The following is a 23,470-nucleotide window of genomic DNA, read 5'->3' as shown; positions in this document are numbered from 1 at the left end:
GAATTGGACAATTGCTATTTGTATAGAGATTCTTGGGTTGGAGAATAGTATTTGCCATTTTTGGAATTGGGTTAGGTGGTTCTGAAACATCAGTTTGTCTTTGAAGCACCTGCTTCTTGCCCACTTACTGCTTCGCAATCTACCAACAGGTGTTGTACAGTTTCAATTTGGTTCATGTTATTGCAGTATCAACAATTTTGCTCAATTGAGATGATCTTCCTCCTGTGTAGTATGTCACGGCCAATATATAGATTTAACCTGAACCTCAAGTACTTCCTCCTAATAAGAGGGCATGGATGTTTTACAAGATAAGTTGCTATTGTCCCATGCTTCTTCAACCCAAACAAGAGGACATCAAAGTCTTCATGTGTTGAACATTTTCTACGTTTTCCGCCCAATCATACTGAAAATGTTTTGCTTTAGCCCGATCAGGGTTTGAGATGAGTACATCTATGGTTATAGCTGCATCGCTGAGTGCATCTAAGGTATGCTCGCGCCATTTCCATGGAAAGGTGTTATTTGACGCGAGTAAGTTATGCGCTATAACCTTCAGAATGGACTGTTTCTCTATGCCAGTTAGCGCTTTCCGGAGAAAAACACATTGTTTCCACACCACCTGTGAATGGAGTGATGTGAGGCCCAGCTCAAAGCGAATCAACGCTGTAGGTGTGCCGTTTGGGAGTTGTATTACTTGCTTCCAATAAGAGGACTCTATGCCATCCCAAAATGTACGATCTTTAGGAAGGCAGGCTTCAACACCATATAATAAGATGGGTGTTACTTTCATCTTACAGAACATGATGATGTGTTTCATTGAGAATTTCCCAAACTTTCTGAAAAGAACTCTAGATTGAGACACCAGGGATTGTAGCTTATTTCTTACTTTGCACTTGTATTGTGCTAGTGACTTTTTGTGTTGCATAACTACACCTAGGTATCTATATTGGTTTACATTATCAATTCAACACTGCTGCAATTGCCATTTATGATTGCATACTTTAGGTTTCCTCTTTGGATTGCAAATGACTATTTGATATTTGTGAGTATTTAAATTGTTAGGCTGGGCATATATGCCAAGTTGTTCCAGCATGTTTGTAGACCACTCAGTGTCTGTCATAATAGGACTAAATCGTCCGCGTATAATAAATACGGGACTTGTTGTGTTCCTATTTTCGGGGGGGGTGGGGGGATCTCCCACACAATTGGTCAAAAACTTGCCTATTTCTAATATGTAGAAATTGAACAGAAAGGAAGCCAAGGCGCATCCCTGCTTTAGGCCCCTCTGAGTGATTATTATTGGCGACAGCATCCCATCAAGGGTTATGCGTACTCTCATTGATGTATTTGTGTGAAGCAGTGTCATTAGGGATAGCAAAGTAGGAGGACAGTCGTATTTTCTGAGTTTGAGTAAGAGCAGCTTTTGATCTATTGATCTATTGAGTCGAAAGCGGCTCTGAAATCAATAAATCCCACATATAATGGTTGTACTTGCGTTAACTGCTGAGCTTGCACCATAGCAAGGGCAAAAATATTGGGAATGGTACCCAATCCCCTGACAAAGCTCGACTGGAAAGGGTCTAATAATGATTTCTTTTCAACCCAATCATTCAGTTCTTTCAGTAAGATTCTACAGAAAATGTTCCCTGGGGCATCCAGTAGCGAAACTGGACGATAGCTATCTGGAGACAGGCGATCGCCCTTTTTATAGATTGGGACCATTACTGCTTGATTTCATGTCGGTGGAAGTCTTTGACTATGATTGATTGCGGTAAAGATACGGAACAAAACAGAGGCCCATAGTTCTGGGTGCCTTTGCATAGTGAAATTGGACAAGCCGTCCGGGCCAACTGCTTTCGACTTGCTGGCAGTTTTTATAAGTTGAAATATCTCGGCCTCATCGAATGACAAGTTGAAGGGAGTTAGAGTGTCAGATATATGCAAGCTAGAACTACTTGCTGGTATGGCATAAAGTTCACTAAAATGCGTAACCCTAGTGTGTGTGTCAACAGCGGAAGACTTAACACAAACCTGATGTTGCCCCAGGGCTTGGTTCAGTACAGCCCACATCTTGGAAATATTCTTGGTAGCAAGTGAATTTAGCATTTCAGCTCCATCTTTCTGATAGAGCAGTACTCGATAACACTTGACCCAGTTTCTATAGTTGTTGCGTAGCTCCCTTGACAGAGTCGTTCCAACTGCGGAGGGATGCATAGCGAGTTTCCTTTATTCCGCCGATAGGCAGTTTTTCTTAAGCGTACCGAATTGTCAAATGTGGGCAAATGTTGTTGCTGTGTATTAGTAATTGTTTTTGTTTGCTGAAATGTTTGAAGCATATTGCTGTATATGATGCCAGCATTATCCGGCATATTACCATTGCTCAAATCTGACTCTTTAAGGAGTTCGCTGAAATGTATTAGAGCATCCTCCGACCATCAGAGACGGCACTTGCCTGAGTTTGCCACCAAACAACCCTTAGCTGGTTCCCCTCCAACAAGATCACATTGCATTTGGACACCAAGCTCAGTGAACAGCATGTTATGATCACTGGCTTCAGAGGTTATAACAGTGAATTTTTGTACAGTTGGCCAAAGTGCTGCATTTACATAGATATAATCAATAACTGAGGACACAGTGCTTTTATGCCAAGTCGGAGCCGGTGGTATGTCAGATGCAAATGCTCCATTCAAGACATATAGACCTCTGTGTTGGACTAGGGCTCTCCAATGTAGATTTCTGTGACTAGTTTGCCTATTCACGCTTTCCATGCACCTTAGGTTTAAATCGCCAGCGAGAATAAGGAATCTAGTTTGTCGATCATTAATCAACAGGCTATTCAAGTTTCTAAAACAACAGTCATTGCTTATTGCGGCAGGATTCCAATATAGGTTTAACACAGCATAGACATCAACAGAGGTGCTAACTTTGACCAGTATCATGAATTCATTAGGTATGGCCCACAGCTGTGAAGTGAGATCATTGCTCTTCTTAGCAGCTGTGAAGTCCTGACATTGACCTGCCCATTGTCATCCTGATAGCTGGGTTCAAGAACACCTCATAACTGACCCAGATCGGGGGTGCTGTCAGCCAAGTCTCTTGTAAAAGCACCAGATCATAGCTGTTTAAGTGATGTTGATCATAATTTACAAGATGCTTATGGCCCCTGGTATTCCAACTGATCAGAGTAAGCATTTGTGAATTTGTTTTTTGGCTTAGCTATTTTCGCTCAGTGTTATGCAAACAGGTACAAGGCATATTGAAAGTGACATTACCTTTTTTTTTATTGGACATTGGAGGTTTTGACTGGACCAAATGAGCATGATGTATCTGAGATAGGGGCACTTGAGGAGGCTGACGGTGCTTGGATAAGGCCACTTGAGGGGCAGAGTGATCAATACTGATGTCAAAGCCCAGTGCGGCCAGAGAGTCCTTCGACTGCCAAATAAGGTTTTGCACAACCCTGGACTGTATCCAGAGTCTCACTGCGTTTAGATTCCTATTTTCCACAAATTCCACCAATGCTAAATCGGCAGATACAATATCTTCAAGCTGTTGGATGTCAGAAAATACCGCCATCACAGCCCTCTGATTTAGATCATATTGGGTAGATGGGAGGAGGGGGTGGGGTTTACAAGCCAGGATTAGGGAGTGGGGAGCTGGTTTCACCTTAATGGGGATGTTTTTTTCTGCCAAAGGCTTTTTACTAGATTTTTTAGTTTCAACTGCCTCTTTCACCAATGTGGGGGTGGATTGCAAATTCCCCAGTGTCCCTCAATTAGCCGTATGATGGCGCTAGACAGGTCATTCATGGAGGATGAATCATTCACTCGTGCGTCAACTGAAGAGTATTCATCCGGACAGGGTTCACCATTTCCTATTTTGGAAGTCTCATGAACTACTTTAAGGAGATGTGAGGATGTATTCATCTCGTCTGTCATTGAAAGTAAAACCTGTTCATGTATTGAATCCGAATTAACCAGTTCTTATGTGGCTGTTTTATTCAGAGTGCATTCACAAGCTCTCTTGGGCATCTCTATTTGAGGTTGAATGCGATCAGACATATAAGCATCGACCGCCTTTCTTATTTCAGTTCTATCATGGTCAACACTTAATGCATTCTTTCTTGTAGAATTCTTACTCGCATTTGATTTTTGACTATTAGAATCTACTGAGTCAAATGATGACGGGGGCAGATTGTGCTTTGTGACCTTAATGCCTGTAAAAGCTCACATTTATTTCTTGATGTACATTTGCTGGACATACTTTTTCTTAATGGCCTGAGAAACAAGTATATGGTTCTTTTTAGGGAACGGAATTGCTTTCAAAAATTGTTTAGTTGCGGAGCCTCCCATGTGTTTTATAGAGGCTTCATTTTTTGGTAATTTTGGGTTTGGTTTCTTGGTTTTCTTGACTCCCTTACTCAGTAATTGGTGTGGTATCTCGTCGCTAAGAGCGATTGTTTTTGTGCTTTTTTGTTTGCATGCACCGGGAATCACCGGAATGAACATGGGGTACAATACACCTTGAGGAATCACAGTTGTTTTAATTGATGGAGCTACATTCGTCTCTTTACACGGTTTTAGAATGTTTGCTAATGGATCATATATGATTGAGGCAATGTATTCTAAGGTATTAGATGTTCCTCCACTTTCTCCATTCTCTATAGAGGCGACACAGATTTCCTTGCTCAGTTAGCAGCTGCCTTCAGTGACAAGGTCGTGGTGTTATGGGCCAAGTGATGTTGAGTTTCACAGTTTGGTAGCTCATGTAGTGCCAGCATTTTCTGCATGAGTGTTTCTTGCAGTACCAATCGATTATCTATGGTTTGATATATTTTCCCTAATGCCTGAATGGCCAGGTTCATGGCTTGTATTGTGATGTTTAGCGCCAACTCAATTTTTTGTGTACAAAATGTGTTTATTCCCTGTGAGTTAGTCTGTATGCCACTAGTCTCTGATATAGAAATAGAAGAGACGGTTTCTATTGAGGTATGAGTAACCTCAGAGAACATCATGGGGGACTTGGACAGGTTTTCTGACAACATCTTATTAGAGAATACAGAATCATTAAGGTCCAAATCAATTACGGCTTCATCTTTTGCAGACGGAGTTAAATAAATAGATGCAATTGGCTGAGCAGTGGCGGGTATGCTTTCAAGTAAAGCCTTATCAGAAATGGATTGGCAAGACAGGGGTTTCAAAGGCTGCTCCTGTTGCATGCCTTCCAGAGCATCTGGGAACATAAATACTTTTTTAGGCGCAGGGCCAGAAGATGCAGAACTAGGCATCTCCTTTTCCTCTGCGGGTCGATCTTTCTCCAGCCTGGATTTCGCCCTATGCGCTGAGAACGAACCGTTGCAAAACAACCGTATGTCCATATTGGACGTCCCCTCTTTGATACCTTTGGTTCTGATGGGCGTGGAATTTAAGTGCATAGGAGCTTGCAGTGGACATTCAGGATTTTCTGTGGCAGTAGTTGTGCTGAGGGACGGCGGCATTCCAGTTTTTAAAGTAAGTACTCTCATGCTGAAAGCGCATCAACAGTTTACTGAACCACGCCGCCCACGCCCGTTCACCACGGGTCACGCTAGGGAAGCAAAGTCCACAAGAAGCGCCTCCCGCCTCAGCGAGGAAGCGAAGAGGCAAAGGGGTACTTGCTTGGTGCGTGCAATATTATAATGCAGCTGAATTAGATTAAATGTTTTAAACGTTTTTAAAGTCTATAGTCCTTCTCAAATACGGTGGTTTACCGTCAGTCCAATAGAGAAGCGCACATAGGACGCTGCAGAAAACAAAGATTGCAGCTGGTCCTGGATTCAAAACGGCGTCCCGAGGCAAAGAGGTACTTGTGGTACTTGCTTGGTGCGCGCACCAGTCTCAGTTCTTTCTTCTCACATGCCAGGCGGAGTATTTGGTCTCTGTACTTTAATATCTTTGCAATAATAGGCCTAGGGGAGTCTCTGGGTTTGGGGTGCAGGGCCAGTGCACAGTGAGCACGCTCAACAGTAAAAAACAGAGAAAGGTCCGGGTTACCCAGGATGTCCCCGAGCAGGTTTTCGACAGCCAGCTCCATCTTCCCAGTGAGAGCATCCTCGGGCACTCCCACTATTCGAAAGTTGTTTCTGCGCGACCGGGATTCCAAGTCATCGCACTTGACCTTGCCATTTTTCATATCACAGGTGAGAGAAGCTACGGTTTCCTGTAGTGTGTGTATTACATCTTCGTTAGCACCAATCCTCGTCTCGGCCTCTGTGATCCTGGTGCCAGCATGGTCCAGCTGTGACTTGAGCGATGCAACGTTTGCATTAATGTTGTCAAACTTTTCATGAAAGGACACAAAGTTTTTGCCCATAGATTCCATCATGACAGTTAGGTCAGGGAAAGTCGCGGCTCCAGGTATTGCAGCGTCATTGTAATGCGATGTAGACTGCCCCTGTTCAGGCCTCAGTGTTTTCGTGTACTTGTCCATAGCGCCGGTCTTCTTGGCCCTGCGGGACCTACTAGGCATTCTATGAGTGAGTTATCGCCCTCGCACTGCCCCATTGTGGAGTCCGGATTCGGGTTCCCTTGATAGGTAGGATGATGATGCCCTTGTGTGAAGAAGTAGTGTGCCACCTGATGAAATGTGAGATCTCCCAGGCCAGGCAGATGATCCGGACTCCAGACCTCTCCCAGGTGCCGGCCTATGTGTCCTAGGGCAGAGGTATGCCCCACTGACGAGGAGCGACCAGGAGGATCAACTAATGCAATGCGACAGCCAGTGAGAAAAGTGGGGTGGGGCCGAACAGTTGATGACAAGACAAGACAATAGGTGAATCCCAATGTGCCAACGGCTTCAACATTGTGAACTTGATGGTGTAGTCCCACCCCAGTAAGATTTCTGTGGCTAGGAGCAGGGGGGGCGGGGGCTCACTCAGGGCACAACAGTGTTCACCAGAGGAGCAGGAGGGGGGGGGGGGGGACACGCAGAGAATGGGTAAGCTGCGGGCCCGCCCCCACGTCATCGCCACGGGACGGGCCAGTATAGAGTGTTACTCCTGTATCACTTACTTGGTGTTTTCCGTGAGGCGCAGCCCAGATCGGGTCATGAGTACCACCATCTCAGAGATACGGATCCAGAACCAAGGCGCTTAGCGTGAGGTGGCAAGCACGGCCCGGCGGCCTCACGCCCATGCAGCAGCAGAGCAGTGTCGGAAGGATCCCCGGCGCCTCTGCACCCTCTCACAATATTACAGTCCCTATAGCTGCGGGTGGCCCACGGCGGGGGGGCCAGCAAATATAATTTGTGTGTGCCCCTTGCAGGTGACTCGCCCACAGTGGGCACTGGAGGAGTGCAAGTCGGGGACCAGGATCAAGCTACCCAAAAGTCTGGGTCTCGCTCCTGGCCCGGCTGCTGAAATTGAGCGACCCCCCCCCACTACAGTTCATGTCCCAGTGCGGGTGTAAGCAAGGGTTAGATCTCACCAGTGCTGCGGCTCCGCTCGAACCCACCAACAAGCACAGATCACCAGCTGCACCCCCAACGCTCTGCCAGACCAGAGTGGGGCACCTCTCTCTCCTCGCGGCAGACGCAGTTCCTCACCGGGCTCTCAGCTCGTCGAGTAAGTTGGCTTGAAGCTTAGCGATCAGCAGCCCTCTGTGCGACGCCGGCCACAGTGTCGCAGAAGGTCCAGGAGGGCAGGAAGTCTAATAGCAGTGTCTGCCACCACCTCTGTATGACTGATTCAGGCGGAGCGCACACTATGGATGCCAACAACAGTCAGGCGAGTAGCCGTGCCCACGCACCTCTCCAGCGGCCCCCCACACCGGCGACTCCCTCCTGTCTATTCACAGTGGAGTCGCCGTGCAAATTTGGTCCAGAGATGCACCGCAATCTCAGCTTCTCAGCCTTATTTCATCTGCACCAGACAGATAGTAAAACCGCCACCAACTGTAAATCTTCTGTCGGCGTGCACGGAGCTGTTAAACTAGGCAGCCATTGATTAAGCTGCTCATCAGCACCCCCACCAATTTAATTAAGTTCTGAAACCCAAGACCAGCGCCAGGACCCATCACGGCTCAGGAACATTCAGTAAAATATCGGGACGCTGGCTGTCCGAAAGGCAGCAGTTCCCCCGGCCACCACGTTTGTGCCGGGCGCCTTAAACCATCTTTTCGGAACCAGCTTTATATCTATAAGCCACCCGCTCCTCAGGGACCACTGTGCTCCTTTAGGGTGCTTGCTGCTCACTGCACTGGGCCGGCACTTGCCCAGTCTGCTTCGAGTGACGACTGTGCCATCAGAGGCCGCCTGCCTTTTACTTGGATCGGACTGTAAATCCCGTGCAGGAGCGGCTGGGAGTGTGCCTGCGGTGGGGTACCCCTCCCTGCAATGTGGCGCCCCTATCGCGAGTCACCCGGCACACACCAGTGGTGCACTCCTGCCGCTTTGCCACTTCGCTAGACTCATGTTTTCAGCACCATCTGCCAAGGGCTAGATATCTGCACCGCAAGGGAAAATCTATCCGCTTTTCACATGATGAGGCACCACGGGTTATGGAACGACCAACGCCAGCCACACTGCATCAGAATGCCACAGAATGGGCCCCTGCGGCATTGGCCCTGCTTCGTGGCCCAGAGCCTTGCAGTGGAGCCGCCATCTTGTTCGGGGTCTCCAACGCCCTCCAGATGTCATTTCTTGACAAGGAACACACACTGCGGACATAAAGCACTCCCTTTCTCCTGTTTTTTCCTTTCCAACTGAAAGGCTATCCGCTGGTGATAGGTCCTCTGCTCTGCAATGTGACAAGCTACGAGTAGAAGACTATGCTTTGTCCCTGTGCCCCAGTCCGAGCTGCTTTCTGCTGGATCTAACCCTATTAGCTTTGGAATCATTTTCAACCTACTTACCTTTCACAGACTCACCAAAATGTGGTTGTGTTCTCACTATTACAAATACAGGTATTAACTTTTGCAGCTGAGAGACAGGGAGCCAAACCAGTTAGTGTTCATTTGTTTTTTCTTTTAAAAACATAAAAGCATATAAAGATTTATAAACATAATTTAAGAAAAAAAAACAAAACAAACTAAATATATATGTGTGTTAAAAAACTTGTACCATGGTGCAAGTTTGTCTGAGTGCACTCCAGAAAGCAGCTCAGGGCGGATGGTCCGTTCCAAACATTGAGGCAGAAAACCAAATGTTCAGCAGGCAAAAAATAATTATTTAATAATTAAAATGTCAAGGACAAGGAAGTAAACACGAAAACAACGCGTTTCGCGGCAAACACACCGCTTGATCACGTTTTAGGGTATGAACACAAAGAAGGGACTTATAAACTGGCCTGATCTCTATGGTTGCAGTGTATAGAGTCAAATACAGGCTGTCGATTATCGTAATCCGCCATTGTTAGACATTTTTAAACATTATTAAAGGATACGCTCAACATAATAAAACATTGTAAACGTTTCTTTTTTTTTTAAACACTATTTTTTAATCAAAGGCATACAGACATAACCAACGAATCAGAAATGATAAATTAACAAACTTGTTCAACCTCCCCCTCTTTCTGATATTGTCCGACAGAAAACAAAATCTCTTAGCCTTTGAGTGTTTTCATTTTTCACTTAATCCCCATCCCTCTTCCCCCCCCCTATCCCACCATCCCCTTTGCCACCCCCCACCCTGCGTTGACTGACACTTCGGAGTGATATAATACAGTACAGAGTTCAACCTGTGTGAGGGCTCTGGGTAGTTTTTGTCCGGTGCTCCTTCCCTCCTGCCGTTGGTAGCAGTTATATGACATGTATGCTTCTGAGAAGGCGGGGTTTAAAGAAGTGGGCCTCTCTGTCTCTCACGCACTCATGAAATGGAGTCCAGGTCCTCAGGAATTTTTGGTATTTCCCCACCGTAAGTGCGCATATTTTCTCCATGGCCATCACTCCCCAGACCTTGATCCACCACCAAGCTACAATAGGGTCCTCTTCATTTTTCCAGTTTTGCGCTAAGGTCATCCTGGCCGCCGATAGCAGGTGTGTGATGAGAGTGGCTGTCGCCCCGGACATTGCATATTTGCCCTCTATCCGAGCACCTAATAGAATAGTCTTCGGGGACATCGGAAGTTCGACACCAGTGATGTCTTTAATGTGGCCCAAAATCTCCTTCCAATACACCACTCCTTTGGGACATGTCCACCACATATGAATTAAGTCGCCTCTATCTCCAAACTTTCTCCAGCAGAGTGGTGAATAGGTCTTGGTGATCTTATGCAGACGGTGAGGCGGCATATACCACCGTAGACACATTTTATAGGCAGATTCTTTAATCGTGGTGCATCTGGAGGCCTCATGCGCACGTGCCCATATTTTACACCATTCGTCTTCCGTTAAGGGTTCTTGCAGGTCCCGTTCCCAATTCCCTTGATATGGGAGGCGGTCTGATGCTTGGGAATTTGAGAGAAGTTTGTAAAGTCTAGTGATACCTTTTGGAATCTGACCCTCCTGTAAGGTTAGTTCTAAGCCCGACGGTGGTCGAGTACCCGCTCTTTTCACCAACGGATGGGTTATCCAGTGTCTTATTTGCGCATACCTATACCGCTCTCTTTCCCCTATGCCAAACTTCTGCTGACAGTCTGTGAAAAGTAATTGGGAACCATCTTTGTACATCTCAGCCAGAGTCAGGGTCTCCACTCCGCTCCATCCCTCCCAGTCTTTGCCTTGAAGGCCCGGGGAAAAATCTGGGTTATGCAGTACTGGTGAGTAGGGGCCCAGCCCTTGTGGGATACGTTTCTGCTTCCTGGCTATATCCCAACTCTGCAGTGAACCCTTTGTGGATTCCAAGAGGGCACCCCCACCACCTCTGTGCTCAGCTTTCAAACCCAAGAGGGAGATCAGAGGGATCGACGTAAAAGATTGTTCTATACTACACCATCCTTTGTGGTTCTCTACTCTGGCCCAGCGTAACATAGGGGCTAGTCGTGCCGCTGATATGTACCTCTCCACGTCTGGCACTCCAAGTCCTCCCAGGAGTGGAGGTCGCATTAAGATACCCTTCTGGACCCTAGGCCTCTTACCTTGCTAAATGAATTTAAGAATGGCATTTTGCAACTCTCTGATCTTGATTGGCGGGATAGGTACCGGGATCGAGCTAACCACATAAAGAAGATGTGGAAGGATGGTCATTTTGACTGCGGTGATGTGGGCAAACCACGATAATTCTTGGGACTCCCATTTGAGCAGATCGTCTTGTAATTGCTTCCATAGGGGAGTGATGTTCGCACGGAATAGTTTGCTTGGTTCCTTAGTGAGTCTTATTCCCAAGTATTCGAGGGAGTCTTTCACCCATGTCAATGGGTATAGTTGCTCTAGCCTTTCAATCGTTACCCTCTTCGCCGTGATGTTCATTACCTTTTGATTTGGGGAAATTTATGGCGAAACCCGAGACCTGCCTGAATTCTTCTAGCCTAGCCATCGCTCTGGGCATTGTGTTCTCAGGATCTCCCATGTAAAGAATGATGTCATCCGCATAGAATGCGATTTTTTGAGTCTCAAAACCTAGAGTCACGCCTTTGATGTTGGCATCTAGTCTGAACAGCGTGGCGCACGGCTCCATCGACGTTGCGAATTCTAACGGGGAGAGAGGGCATCCCTGTTTCGTGCCTTTTCTGATCTCCACCGGGTCCGTTTTCTGACCATTGATTATGAGGGTTGTCGATGGGGTTTGATAGTTAGCAAGCACCATCTTCTTGAAGACTGGCCACAGCCAAATCGCTCCAGGGTTAGAGACAGATAGTTCCAGTCCATACTGTCAAATGCCCGGGTAGCATCCAGGGCCGCTACTGCAAACCCTTGCCGTGTCCTTTGCCCTGCGTCTACAACATCTATTGACCTTATGATGTTGTCCTGTGTGTGGCGGTCCGTGATGAAACCTGCTTGATCTTCATGTATTATGTGTGGGAGTACTTTCATCAGTCAGGTAGCCAATATCTTCGCATAAATCTTTGCATCAGTATTCAATAGTGCAATAGGGCGGTAGCTTGAACAATTGCGGGGATCTCTGCTGGGCTTCAAGAGCATTATAGTCGTGGACTTTTCCATGTCAGGCGTTACTCTCCCCTCTTCTCTGATAGTGTTGTACAACTTTGTCAATGGGCCGAGTAGTTGGGTACGAAAGGTTTTATAATACCCGTTGCTGAGGCCATCAGGGCCCAGGATTTTGTTTGCTGGCAAGGCCGAGATGGCGTCGCTGACCTCTTGTGCCAAGATCGGGCTCACAAGGCTGATTCTGTCCTGTTATTTGGGGCAAGGGTAGAGAGTTTGTATACTTGAGTTGCTGCTTGGGGTCAAGTCTTCCACTGCCTACGAATGACTCATGGAAACGTTTCATTATCTTTATTTTATCTGGCTCCACTGTGTGTGGTTTCCCAAGCTCATCATTCAGTTGAACTATGTAGTTGCGAGCTTTACGTTTCCTCAGTTTTGCCGCTAGGAAACGGTTAGCCTTACCCCCATGGATGTAGTAGGACTGTTTCGTGCGAAGCATTGACAGAGCCACCTGATCCGCTGTATGGTGCTCAAGCTGGTCTCTGATCTTCCGAAGTGTCCGCAGGGATTTCCTTGAGCGGCAAGCCTTGTGTTGTATCTCTGCATTTTTCACCTCAGTTTCCAAGCGGTGGGTCATTCTTGCTCTTTCTTTATAGTATGCAGTTGCTTGCGACACGAATTCTCCTCTAATCACCGCCTTTCCTGCATCCCATATTGTCCCCCAACTGGTTTCCCCATTATCGTTTTCCTTAAAATAATTATTTATGGAGGTCTCGATCTGCGTTCTGAGTGCCATGTCTCTAAGTAGAATTTCATTTAGCCTCCACGGTGGTCTACTTTTGTGTTCTCCCTCCCTCCAGGCTATTCCCATAATCACTGGTGCATGGTCCGAGTGATATTCCACCCCAATTTCCACCCCGGTTATTTGCGGAATTAGGTGGGGGGGGTAGCGTTTTATCCAGGACTGGATCCATAACACAGTTGAAGTCTCCTCCAACGATCAGTTGGCCCTCACACCAGCCACCCAGTTTGCCCAGTAAATTTGTTAAACACATCCTGGCGTTCATTAGGAGCATATATTGCCAGAATTGTATACACCCTTCCTTTGATCAGCCCCTTCAGACCCAGATATCGACCTTCCCTGTCTTTACAGAGTTGAGTTTTACGGAACGCGAGGGACCTACCTATTAGAATGGCCATCCCTCTCTTTTTCACCCCGCTGGATGCAAAATATTGTTGCGGAAAAAGCTCCATGTGCCATACGCTTTTCGTCATTAGGGAGAAGATGTGTCTCTTGTAAAATCCCTATTTCTGCCTGTAGCTTTAGCAGCCTATCGAGAGTAACCAGACGCTTGATTGGAGAGTTCAATCCCTGGACGTTCAGGGAAACTATATTTGATTCAGCCATACACATTTAGAAGGAGGGGATTTGCACTTTTGCATCGTTAGGTTGCGCTGGCATCGCTCTTCCTCCAACCCTTAAGGCCTCCCAAGAGCCCGTAGTTTTGCCGCCTCGTGTCAATCCCTGATAACTGTCCCCCCTCCTTGTTCCTCCCACCTCCCCGTTCCCCTCCCCCTCCCCCTCCCTCCCTCCCTCGCGTTTCCCCACAACCCAGATTCCATAGAATCCTCCCCATTAACTACTTGGGGTGTCAGGTCGGTCAACACTTCACAAGGGGCGAGAATCCCAAAATTGTCGGTTCTCTGAAAGGATTTCATAAATCGGCATTACCTGCCTCCGCACCGACTGCCTATAGAAGCTTATGTGTATCAAGTCCGCGGCCAGAACATGCATACGATCATAGTATGGTACCACCAGATCATCTGATGGTCTCAGTTCATTTGCAGAGCTCTGGTCTTGAATCTCTCCTCGGTCTGTTCCTGCGCGCCTTGGACCACTCTCACGAGTTGAGCCCCGTGCCCTGGGGCTTTCGTGACATGTCTTTGTCCGGACAGTGCGGGACCTCCTCCAAATTTGGTAGGGCCTGACCCTCCTCACATTTAGTTATTCGCCTTTGTTTGCCCTCCCAGTTGAACATCAGGCCAATGGGGTGTGCCCATCTGTAGGGAACTTGTTTCTCCTGAAGGGCTTTGGTCACCGGGTGCATGAGTCTGCGCTTGTGGAGTGTTGATAGAGCAAGGTCCTGAAACAATTTAACCTCATGTCCGTTGATTGTCAGGCTAGTGCTAGATCTGGCGGCCTTCAGGATGCATTCTTTCGTCCTAAATGAGGTGAGAGCCACTAGCACATCCCGTGGGCGAACGCCGGGATCATTCCTCCTAGGTCCGACTCGGTGTATCCTGTCAAATCCTATAGATTCCGGCGCTGGGTCCCTTAGTATATTACTGAAGGCCGATTGAAGTGTCGCATGTAGGTCGCTGTCCGGGATTGATTCCGGTAGGCCTTCGACCCGTATGTTAGAACGTCTCAACCCATTTTCAAGGTCCTCCGTCTGTAGTTCAAGATTGTTTGTAGCAGCGGCTATTTGGTCCAGCAGAAGGCTAGATTGCTTGGACTCCTCAGATAAGTTAGAGAGGCCGCTTTCAACTGTGTCGACACGGTCTCCCAATTCGTTCACTTCTTTTCGGATTTCCTTCAGGGAGGTTTTAATGTCCTCCCTCAGTTGACCTAATTGGGCCTGAAAAGCTGTTGTCATTCTAGCCTCCATACCTTTCAGGCAAGCCAACAGTTCTTTATCCGTATCCATAGCTCTCTGTTGTGTTTCAGAGGCCAGCCCAGATGATTCTGGTTGTGCTTGTTGGGGAGTCTGATCTCGCTGCTTTGCCTGTCCCCAGTACTTGGCCAGTTGTTGTTCTTGTCTCTTCGACGAACCTTTCGACCTAGACAGGGTGCCTCTGGTTCTGGTGCCTGGCATCTGAACTGGGGACCTGTTTCGGGTGAGGCGCTTTACTCTTATAGGCGTACTCTACTGGCCAAGATCCCGATAACATACCCTTTTGAGGTGTCAGGCTGGAGGGAAGTAGGTTCAGAATGGTTCCAGATCTGTGTTCCCGTACTCACATCAAACCCCTGTTCTCAAAGTCAGATGGGAGGGTGTGCGGGGGGCAGTCTCAATGCGTCTGTTCCGCAAGGTACCCAGCTCATGTAGACCTCGTCTGGGTGCCTATATTGGGACCAGCTATCGATGGCTCGAGATGCAGTGTGGGGGTTATGCCTTGTGTGCTGTGCCCGTTGATCCAGCCGCTCACTCCGGTCCCCAATATCAAGGAACACTGTGGCGTCCGTGGGGCTAGCTTGATGTCTCAGCCTTATGGTGCTTTATGAGCTGACCTCCCCACTACCGGCGATTGCGCTAACAGCGCCGGGACCGATTCTCCTCCACATGAGGGCATATATGGACCAAGGGCTTTCCCAAAGTCTGCGGTCCAGCCGATGAGGGCCCCCGTGAAAGTGAGTGGGGAGGGGACAGGAGGAACACCCCTCACCTTAGGAGACGAGATGGCTTCAGCATATGGGCTTCCAGTGACAGCGGGCTTCTCCTCCGGTGCTCGCTCCCCACGCCGCCTTCAGCCCCATCGCCTCTTCCAAGTCACGCAGAGATCCTGCCGGAACGACGCCGTCGGGTGCCGCTCCATGAGGGACCCGCTCCAGGTCAAGCCCGTGGGCACCCCCGGCCCCCGTGTCAGAGACCCAAGCATCCAGGGTCCAAAGGCGGAGGAAGGAGTGCTCCTTGGCGTTGCAGCAACCCCCATTTCAGGTTGCTCGGGGTGGTACAGGGGGAGCAGTGTGCGGGCTTCTCCTCCGTAGTACGCTGATGCGGCTCTGCGACTTCGGGCCCCGCCAAAGCTGCTGTGCGTGGATGGCGGCAGTTAGAGCCGCGCAGTTCCTCAGACCTCTCGACTGCTGCACTCGGCGTCAGGTGTATTTGCGGCTTCCCCTCGAGCGTACAGGGGGTATGCCGACCGACTCTTATCTCTCTGCTGTGAGAGGCAAGGGGGCCCCGTCTGGATCCTCAGCAACTACCGAGGCCCGCCATGGAGTCCGCCGGGGAGGGGTGGCCGCTCTCCACAGGTCTCCACGATCCAGCTCCGACGCAGGTCTCCCAGCACCTTTAGATCACCCCCCAGCTGTCGCATGCGATCCCGGTCGCCGTTGCTTGGGGCAACTGCAGTTTAATTATCCCTTCGTAGACTTTCGTTTGGTCAGCCAGTGTGGAACGCAAGGGACGCGCGTCCACTTCAGCAGGCGGCCATCTTGGAATCCCTGAATTTATTTTTAAAGGTGCATAGATTAAGTGTAAAATGTTCCTGGTTTCTCAACAGCGTTTAAAAACTCTACAACAATATTTTATCCCAATCACATGTCAAAACATACTAGTTAGGTCTCTTCACAGTCGCTGCTTTCTTTTAGTGTGTACTTGATATAGTATCTCATTATGTACTGCCCAAATGCCGTTCGCATTTCAAATATGAACAAACGAGCGGCAATTAAGGCTGCCATTGCTATGCACCATTACATACATTGGACACATAGATCGAATTAGAGTACGAAAGGAGTGACCTTTATATAGTGATTTACCATTTAAATACGGAGTCTGTGTCTACTTATTTTCCTATTTAAGGATACATACTGCAACGTGCTGTGAGTAATAGTCAATTCGGTCTGGGGTAAAATATGTGTGGCTATCGTGAGATATAATGTCCATAAGGTAATAAGGTGCTTAGGCTAAAATGCATAGTGCTCCTGGCAAATACGTATTCAGGTTCCTATGTTAAGAGTTACCTCCTAAAGTGCAAATGCTTCTTTATACTTACTGTGCAAACTAGCAATCCACAACATAATGTTGGTAAGATGCAATGTGCAGTAAGCAGCTAAGGGATAGTATTCCCTATATAGGGATACATAAAGGGTTTAGTGCATGTAACATCTGGACATTGGAGAGCCATGTTTTACGTTGCCTGATAAACTGAATGAGATTACAGTACATTGATTAAAAGCATTAAAACACCATACTAAAACCTTAGTACATTCTGAAATACCCGAGACCTTTTTGTTGACCATATGTGCAGTTTAAAAGAGACAAGTGGGCTAGTGTGCATAGAGTTTTAGAACTGCCAGTTATGTGTTCATAAATGTTAAAGCAAAAACATTGCTCACCCTAACGAAAGGAAATAAAAGAGGTTAAAAATAAGAGCAAAGAGGAAAGGGGTTCTAAAATTCATTCAATTCCTCTTTTAGGAGTGCAGTATTGAATTGATAGTTCCACTAACCAAAATACAAGTGAAAAACACTTTCCTGTCACCGCAACTTATAAGCCCCTTTGTGTAATAATTCATTTACATATTAATACAAAGAGAACCACCTATATAAGATATATTGGACATCTTATAAGATTATGATAACAGTTACAGTTAAACTAATCACGTGAGGGAATGTTATAAGAAGATGCTAGAATTTGGGGTCTATTTACAGTGTATGTACAGTTTACTCTAAAATGCATTTCATTTTACTCAAGTGCCTAAAAAGGTATAAAGTTCTTCGTCCAAGTTATGGCCTTTAGGTTTCTTAGTTTCCAGATCTAGGATGTACTTCGTCTCCGATTGTCTGAGGAGGAGCTCACGATTACCCCCTCTTGGTGTCTTCAGAATCGTGTGTATAACAAAATAAGCAAAGCCTTCTAATTTACCTCCATGTTTTTCCTGGAAATGTAAAGCCATGGGGTATGTGGGGTCGATGTTTTTGATGGCTCTTAAATGTTAAGTATTCTGAGTTTCAATTTGCCAATAGTACTCCCCACATACCACTTGTCACACGGACAGGTGTGTACATACACAACATACTCTGTTTCACATGTGATCCTAGATTTAATGGTCACGTTCTTGTGTAATACATGATGGAGGTAATTTTTAGTATTCTTAGCAAACTTGCATGCCTTGCATTTTGTACATTTCTTGGCACTTAGCCAGCCTTGACCTGCTTGTGTAGTTTTTGGGCTCATGTAACTGGATACTAAGTTGTCCTTGAGCGAGGTAGAGCGTCTAAAGGTGATGTTTATGTTATTTCCCAAAGTGCTTCCCAGATGCTCATTTTGTTTAAGAACATGCCAATGTTTGTACATTATATGGCGTATGTTGTTGGAAGCTTTACTAAAAGTTAAGATGAGTCTGGTGTCTGTTGCATCCGGGTCTGTCTCAACAGGAGCTTTGGACATCAATAAAATAGAACAATCCTTTTCTCGTGCTTTATTGTACGCTCTTTCCAACACTCTCTTGGGGTAACCTCTTTCTTGGAACTTGAGAGCCATACTTCTACATTCCTTATCAAAAGTTTCAAGTTGAGAGCAGTTGCGTCTGATGCGAATGAATTCGCCATAGGGTATGCTCCACTTCAGGGCTGTAGGGTGATTACTTGATATACATACACACATATTACTCACCGTAATCCTATTTCTGATGCTTGTAATGCAAGGGAAGTCGGCGGGGCGTGTCAGAAATACTATCCTTAGTGTGACGTCCACGGTACCCATAGACCTCCATGTGTCGAGGTCCGTCAGATTTCTTTTTTTCTGACATGAGGTAGCATGAAGTGTAGAGTGAGTACAGAACTAATAAGCCAGATTAGAAGCGATAAAGCCAGAAAAACATCTATGCCGCTTCTACTCCAAGAGGAGAGGAAGGATGGGTGCATGTGAATCTAAGCAGATACAAGCATCAGAAATAGGATTACGGTGAGTAATGTATCCCTTCGGAGGCTTGTGGATCTGCTTAGATCACATGCTACGCAAAGACTAGCGAACAGTATTTGAAGAAGGAGCTGGGTTGTGAGAAGGTAAGGCAGCAAATAGATGTTTTAGCACTGCATGTCCCACCTGTGAATCTGCTTTAGAATGTGTATCAATGCAGTAATGCGGAGTAAAGGTATGTATGGAACTCCATGTTGCTGCTTTGTAAATGGCGTCTAGTGGGACGGTTGTAATAAATGCCAAAGTAGTTCCTGTACCTCCAGTAGCGTGAGCTCTTGGTGTAAAAGGCAGTTTTGTTTGATAGGGAATAGCAGAGCTGTATGCATTTCACTATGCATCTGGAGATGGTGTTCTTTGAAACGTGATCACCTTCCCTGCCATGTGCTATGGAGACAAACAGTTTACCTGTTTTTCTTAGCAGTTTTTGTTGTACAAAACTGCCCTCCTAACATCCAGTGTATGGCGGTTTTTCTCAGCTGAGTTGGATGGGTTTTCAAAGAAAGTGGGTAGTTCAATGGATTGGTTAACATGGAACTTGCATATGAATTTAGGTGAAAACCTAGGGTGTTGTCCTTTTGGATAACAAAGAAAGGGTCTTGCACTGACAAAGCTTGTAGCGCACTAAACATTCTTATTGAGGTGACGGCTACCAAAAAAGCTGTTTTGTATGTTAGGTGTTTGAAGGTGGACCCATGACCTTTGAGAGTACAACATTAACAATCCCAACCCGGAGAAGGGTTGGAAATGTGGGAGTAGATTCTCTTCACTCCTTCCATGACAGCCTTAACGACAGGAACTTTCTACCCGGACACCTTGTTTTGTTAAGTGGTGTATGCAGACAGAGCCGCTAGGTGACCCTTGATGGAGTTAAATACTAGGCCAGAGTCTAGTAAGTGGAGCATGTAGTGAAGAATGTGCGATGTAGTACATTCAATAGGGTTTACATTCTTTGATCGGCACCATATTACACATCTTTTCCATTTGTTGAAGTAGCAGTGCATGGTGTTAGATTTGCGTGCCTCCTAGGGGATTTCCATACACCCTTGAGGTAATTTTAAATGTCCAAACTCTAGGACTTCAGGAGCAAAGCTGCCAAGGTCCTAGACTGAGGTGGTGGGTGGAATGTTGTCATCCCGTGCTGGGACAGCATGTTGCAGCAGCACGGGAGCTTGATTGGTTCGCACAGCGCCTGTTTGAGCAAATGTGGAAACGAAAGTCGTCTTGCCCACACAGGAGCCACCAGGATTAGAGTCGCTTGTTCGTGGTGCATTTTGTGCACTATACTGCTCAGGAGTGGTGTTGGTGGAAAAGCGTAAGCAAATTTCCCTGACCAGCTCATCAACAGGGCATTCCCCTTGGACTTGGGGAAACCAGGGAAACACACACACACACACACTTTAGACCAACAAGGGATGGAGGGAGAGTTTATTGCTTGCCCCTTTCTGTCACCGCTTAACTCCTTTGCTCCCTACTCAAAAATACTTTTCCTGGTTGCTTCACCGCTCTTCCCTATTCTAGCTATTTATACATGCTTATTTACAACTTCGTTTATTCTTTCTTTGAACTATTGGTATTTTACGCTTTCAAGATTTTTCAATTGACTTTTTGAGCTTTCTGCTTTTTTCATTCTACATTTTGGGTGGTTAACAGTTATCTAGAATGTGTCCAGTCACAGATATCCTATCAGTCTACTATGCACACAGAGTTTATGGTAAATACATACTTAGTTCTTTTCTGTTATTTACCTCCACACAGGCTTTCATCCCAGAGGCAGAAGCATAGTGCAAAGGTGTGTTGCGTTTATTATCAACAGCATCAACAGCAGCTCGTTCATATTCGCCTTGGTCCAATTTTGCACCTCTCCATTTCAGAATCATCTGCAGGCAATCGGCTCGGCGCACGTTATCTTCAGACAGGCGAGTCAAGCGAGGATGAAGAGCTCCCTCCGAGATCATGATTTGGGGTCCCATGCATAGCAAGTGCATAGCTGTCTCATTGTGCACATTTCGTTTGTTTGGATTTCCATCCTTGCCAAAAAGAAAAGCCCTACAGAAGAAAATGAGAAACACCCATTTCATTTGATTACAGATTTATTTGTCAAACTAAAGCATAAATCAGATTAAGAAATATAAGTGATGTATATATTATGAACCTAAACTTTACAATAGAATTGAAAAGAGGTTTCCATACAGAACAGCAATGTGCATATATGACAAGACAAAAATGGGTAAATGAGTCCCAGATATGCAGAAGCCGGTTTTAAAAGTATTTAAAAAAAACAAGCACTGGTTTCTTTCACTTAATATACTAGAATTGGAACACTATGGACAGTATGAGAATATAATCTGGAGGGATGAAGGGGACACACTGGGCAGCACAGATACAGGATGAATGGCTGGCATTCACCAACATCTCTCCACTCTTGGGCCTGCTCACAAGCCTTTGCTCAATCGCTCTTCCCTCCTTGCACAAACCTCACAGTCAGTTGAACTTTGGCCAGCAGGGAAAAATGCTGCCCAGTTCTCCAGAGTGCCAGTTCCAGTGCTACTCTCATCTTTGCAGCCCACCAATTTCAGCATCCCTCCACTCTTGCACTGCCCTCTGTCTCTCCGCAGCTTCCCTGTGTTTTCCAGTAGCACAGCTCCACAACGACTTCTCCCCTTTCATCATTCCTCTCAGTCCCTTGTCTGTGGTATGGCATCATTGGGCCAGAGAATGGGAGAAAAGACTTACTACTCAATATTTTCGTTCATAGCCCAGAGGTCACTTTACCACAAAAGATAATGCCTTCATCACAAGTTTGGCAGTATTTCCACCAAACTACTGCCAAAATCGATTGGTGTTACCGCCATTTGGTCCCACGGGTTTATCAAAAGGATTACAAGTGGCAGCAAGGCAGTGTAAATCCCCCATTTCGGAGTCTATAGGACCCAATGGGGTTTTTGGCTGAACTATCGCTGGTGGTAACTCCGCTGCGGTAAGTGTTAGGACCGTTTTACCTTTTAAGCAATTTCCCTCCATTTCTATGGACCCCCCAAACATTTTGCTTTTGTACTCTGTCCTGACTTTTTCCAGTGACGTGAAGACTTCAGCTTCACTACACTGCAAATGTGCTCATTATCATGGGGAAACTGACCAGTCCTTAAGGCTGTCAATACTGGGACACGGTTTCCCTTTTCTTTTAACATGTAATTTTTTTGGGTAACATTTTATCTTTGCACAATGCATCTTACAATGCAGTGCAATGGAGTTTCTATTATATCACCCTAGACTACACTCAAAGGGATTTTTTAGTTACTTTAGCTATGCCTAAAGACAAACTAGTGGCAGCAGTTACTTTCTGATGATTTCTACTGTACTTTTAATGAGCATCACTGAATTTGGATACTTATAGTGGCTAGTGTCCCAACATGGCCGTACCACAAGGTTTTTAGTTTGTTCCTTTGCCATCTTGTCCAGTTATCTTCTTCCTGCTTTGTCAGGTCAGAAAATTCCTTTTAGGTCATTCACTGCCCGGGAAAGCCTTGGTTTTCAAACGCTAGTTCAGGGCCATGCGTGTGTTCCCAAGAAGTGGGATGGGACTGTCTGGTCCCAATCCACAAACTGGTTTCTGTTTGTCTGGAGTGTATGCATGAGTTTCACCACCATGCTGGGGTGTGTGTAAGTGGCAGATCATCCATTGGGTGAGCCGAGTTTCTAGATCACCTGAGTTTTATGTAAGAAGACTGCTGGACCAGTCCTAAGAAGGCCTGGCAACCAACTTTTGCTGCAGTCCCATAGGAGCCTTATCTGGCTGGTGATCTTTAGAAGTCCTTTAGTGGCTCTTCAACCCTTGGAGTGATTGGACCAACCATTCCAGAAATCTGCTCGGTGCTCAGACATCTGGAGTCTTCTGAAGCGTTGCTGGAACCATTCTGTGGCCTGACCAACTCCAGTTTGGGCTACCGCGCTAGAGGTATTGTCATTCCGCGTTTCATCTAAGAACTTTGGGGACCCCCAGCTTGTTCTACAGGAGCGCCACCTGCAGAATTGCAGCTTCAATGTGATCCTACCTAGAGGCCGACTGACCGCAAAACCGGTGTCCCTATGTGTCGCAATGCATAGGGGGCTTGCGTCAAAACCAGCATCCCCACATATGGTTGAATGCCATTTTTGGATTACAACCGGTCTGGCTCGCCACAGTTGGGGATTCGTAGGATCTTGGACGCACAACCAGGGAAGGAATCAGATGACCTAAAGGAACAACAAGCAGGCCACTTGAGAGAATAATGCATGAGACAGAAATATCAGAATCAGCAAGAATAAGGAGAGGAGCATGCTAGACCAGACCAAAGTTCCAGGACCACTTAGAGAGGCAGGAAAGGCCAGCCAGTTTAGCAAGAAATGGTGGCATGACTTGGGTTCCATGTAATAATTCTGCATTTAGAAGGCAGTAGGCAGCACACGAAAAAAAGACAGATTTCTTTTTGGCTGATTTTATGTGGCCCTCAAAATGTGGAATTATGACTTTCTAGGTGGGTTTCGACACCTCAACCCTGCGGGGAAGCAATCGCTGCCCACACCAATTCAGGGTGTTTCCCCACCCCTTAACCTCTCTTTGCTCCCCTGCCATCGCCCTTCCCCCACTTTAAACCGCCTCCCTCAACTGCCTCCGCACGTACACAAACACACGCAGACACTCACACTCCGCTTCCCCACCCCCTCAACCATTTCCCCTCCTTCCCCACACAAATGCAGAGTATATATGTG

At 46.6% G+C, this 23,470-nt stretch overlaps 1 protein-coding gene across 4 annotated transcripts in view; it reads right to left on the bottom strand.

The window, feature by feature from the left end:
• Positions 1 to 23,470, bottom strand: part of ANKIB1 (ankyrin repeat and IBR domain containing 1) — a 2,153,692-nt gene that overhangs the window by 2,010,367 nt on the left and 119,855 nt on the right. For all 4 annotated transcript variants that reach the window (XM_069648430.1, XM_069648432.1, XM_069648433.1 and 1 more), the window contains exon 3: positions 20,467 to 20,767. In XM_069648430.1, the coding sequence (XP_069504531.1) occupies positions 20,467 to 20,767 (301 nt within the window). The remainder of the gene's footprint in view (positions 1 to 20,466; positions 20,768 to 23,470) is intronic.

This window comes from Ambystoma mexicanum, chromosome 2q (assembly GCF_040938575.1).
Source record: "Ambystoma mexicanum isolate Mex_15411 chromosome 2q, UKY_AmexF1_1, whole genome shotgun sequence".
NCBI classification, from domain to species: Eukaryota; Metazoa; Chordata; class Amphibia; order Caudata; family Ambystomatidae; genus Ambystoma; species Ambystoma mexicanum.
Note: the sequence above shows the minus strand (reverse complement) of the source record. Positions and strands in the feature narration are given on the sequence as shown.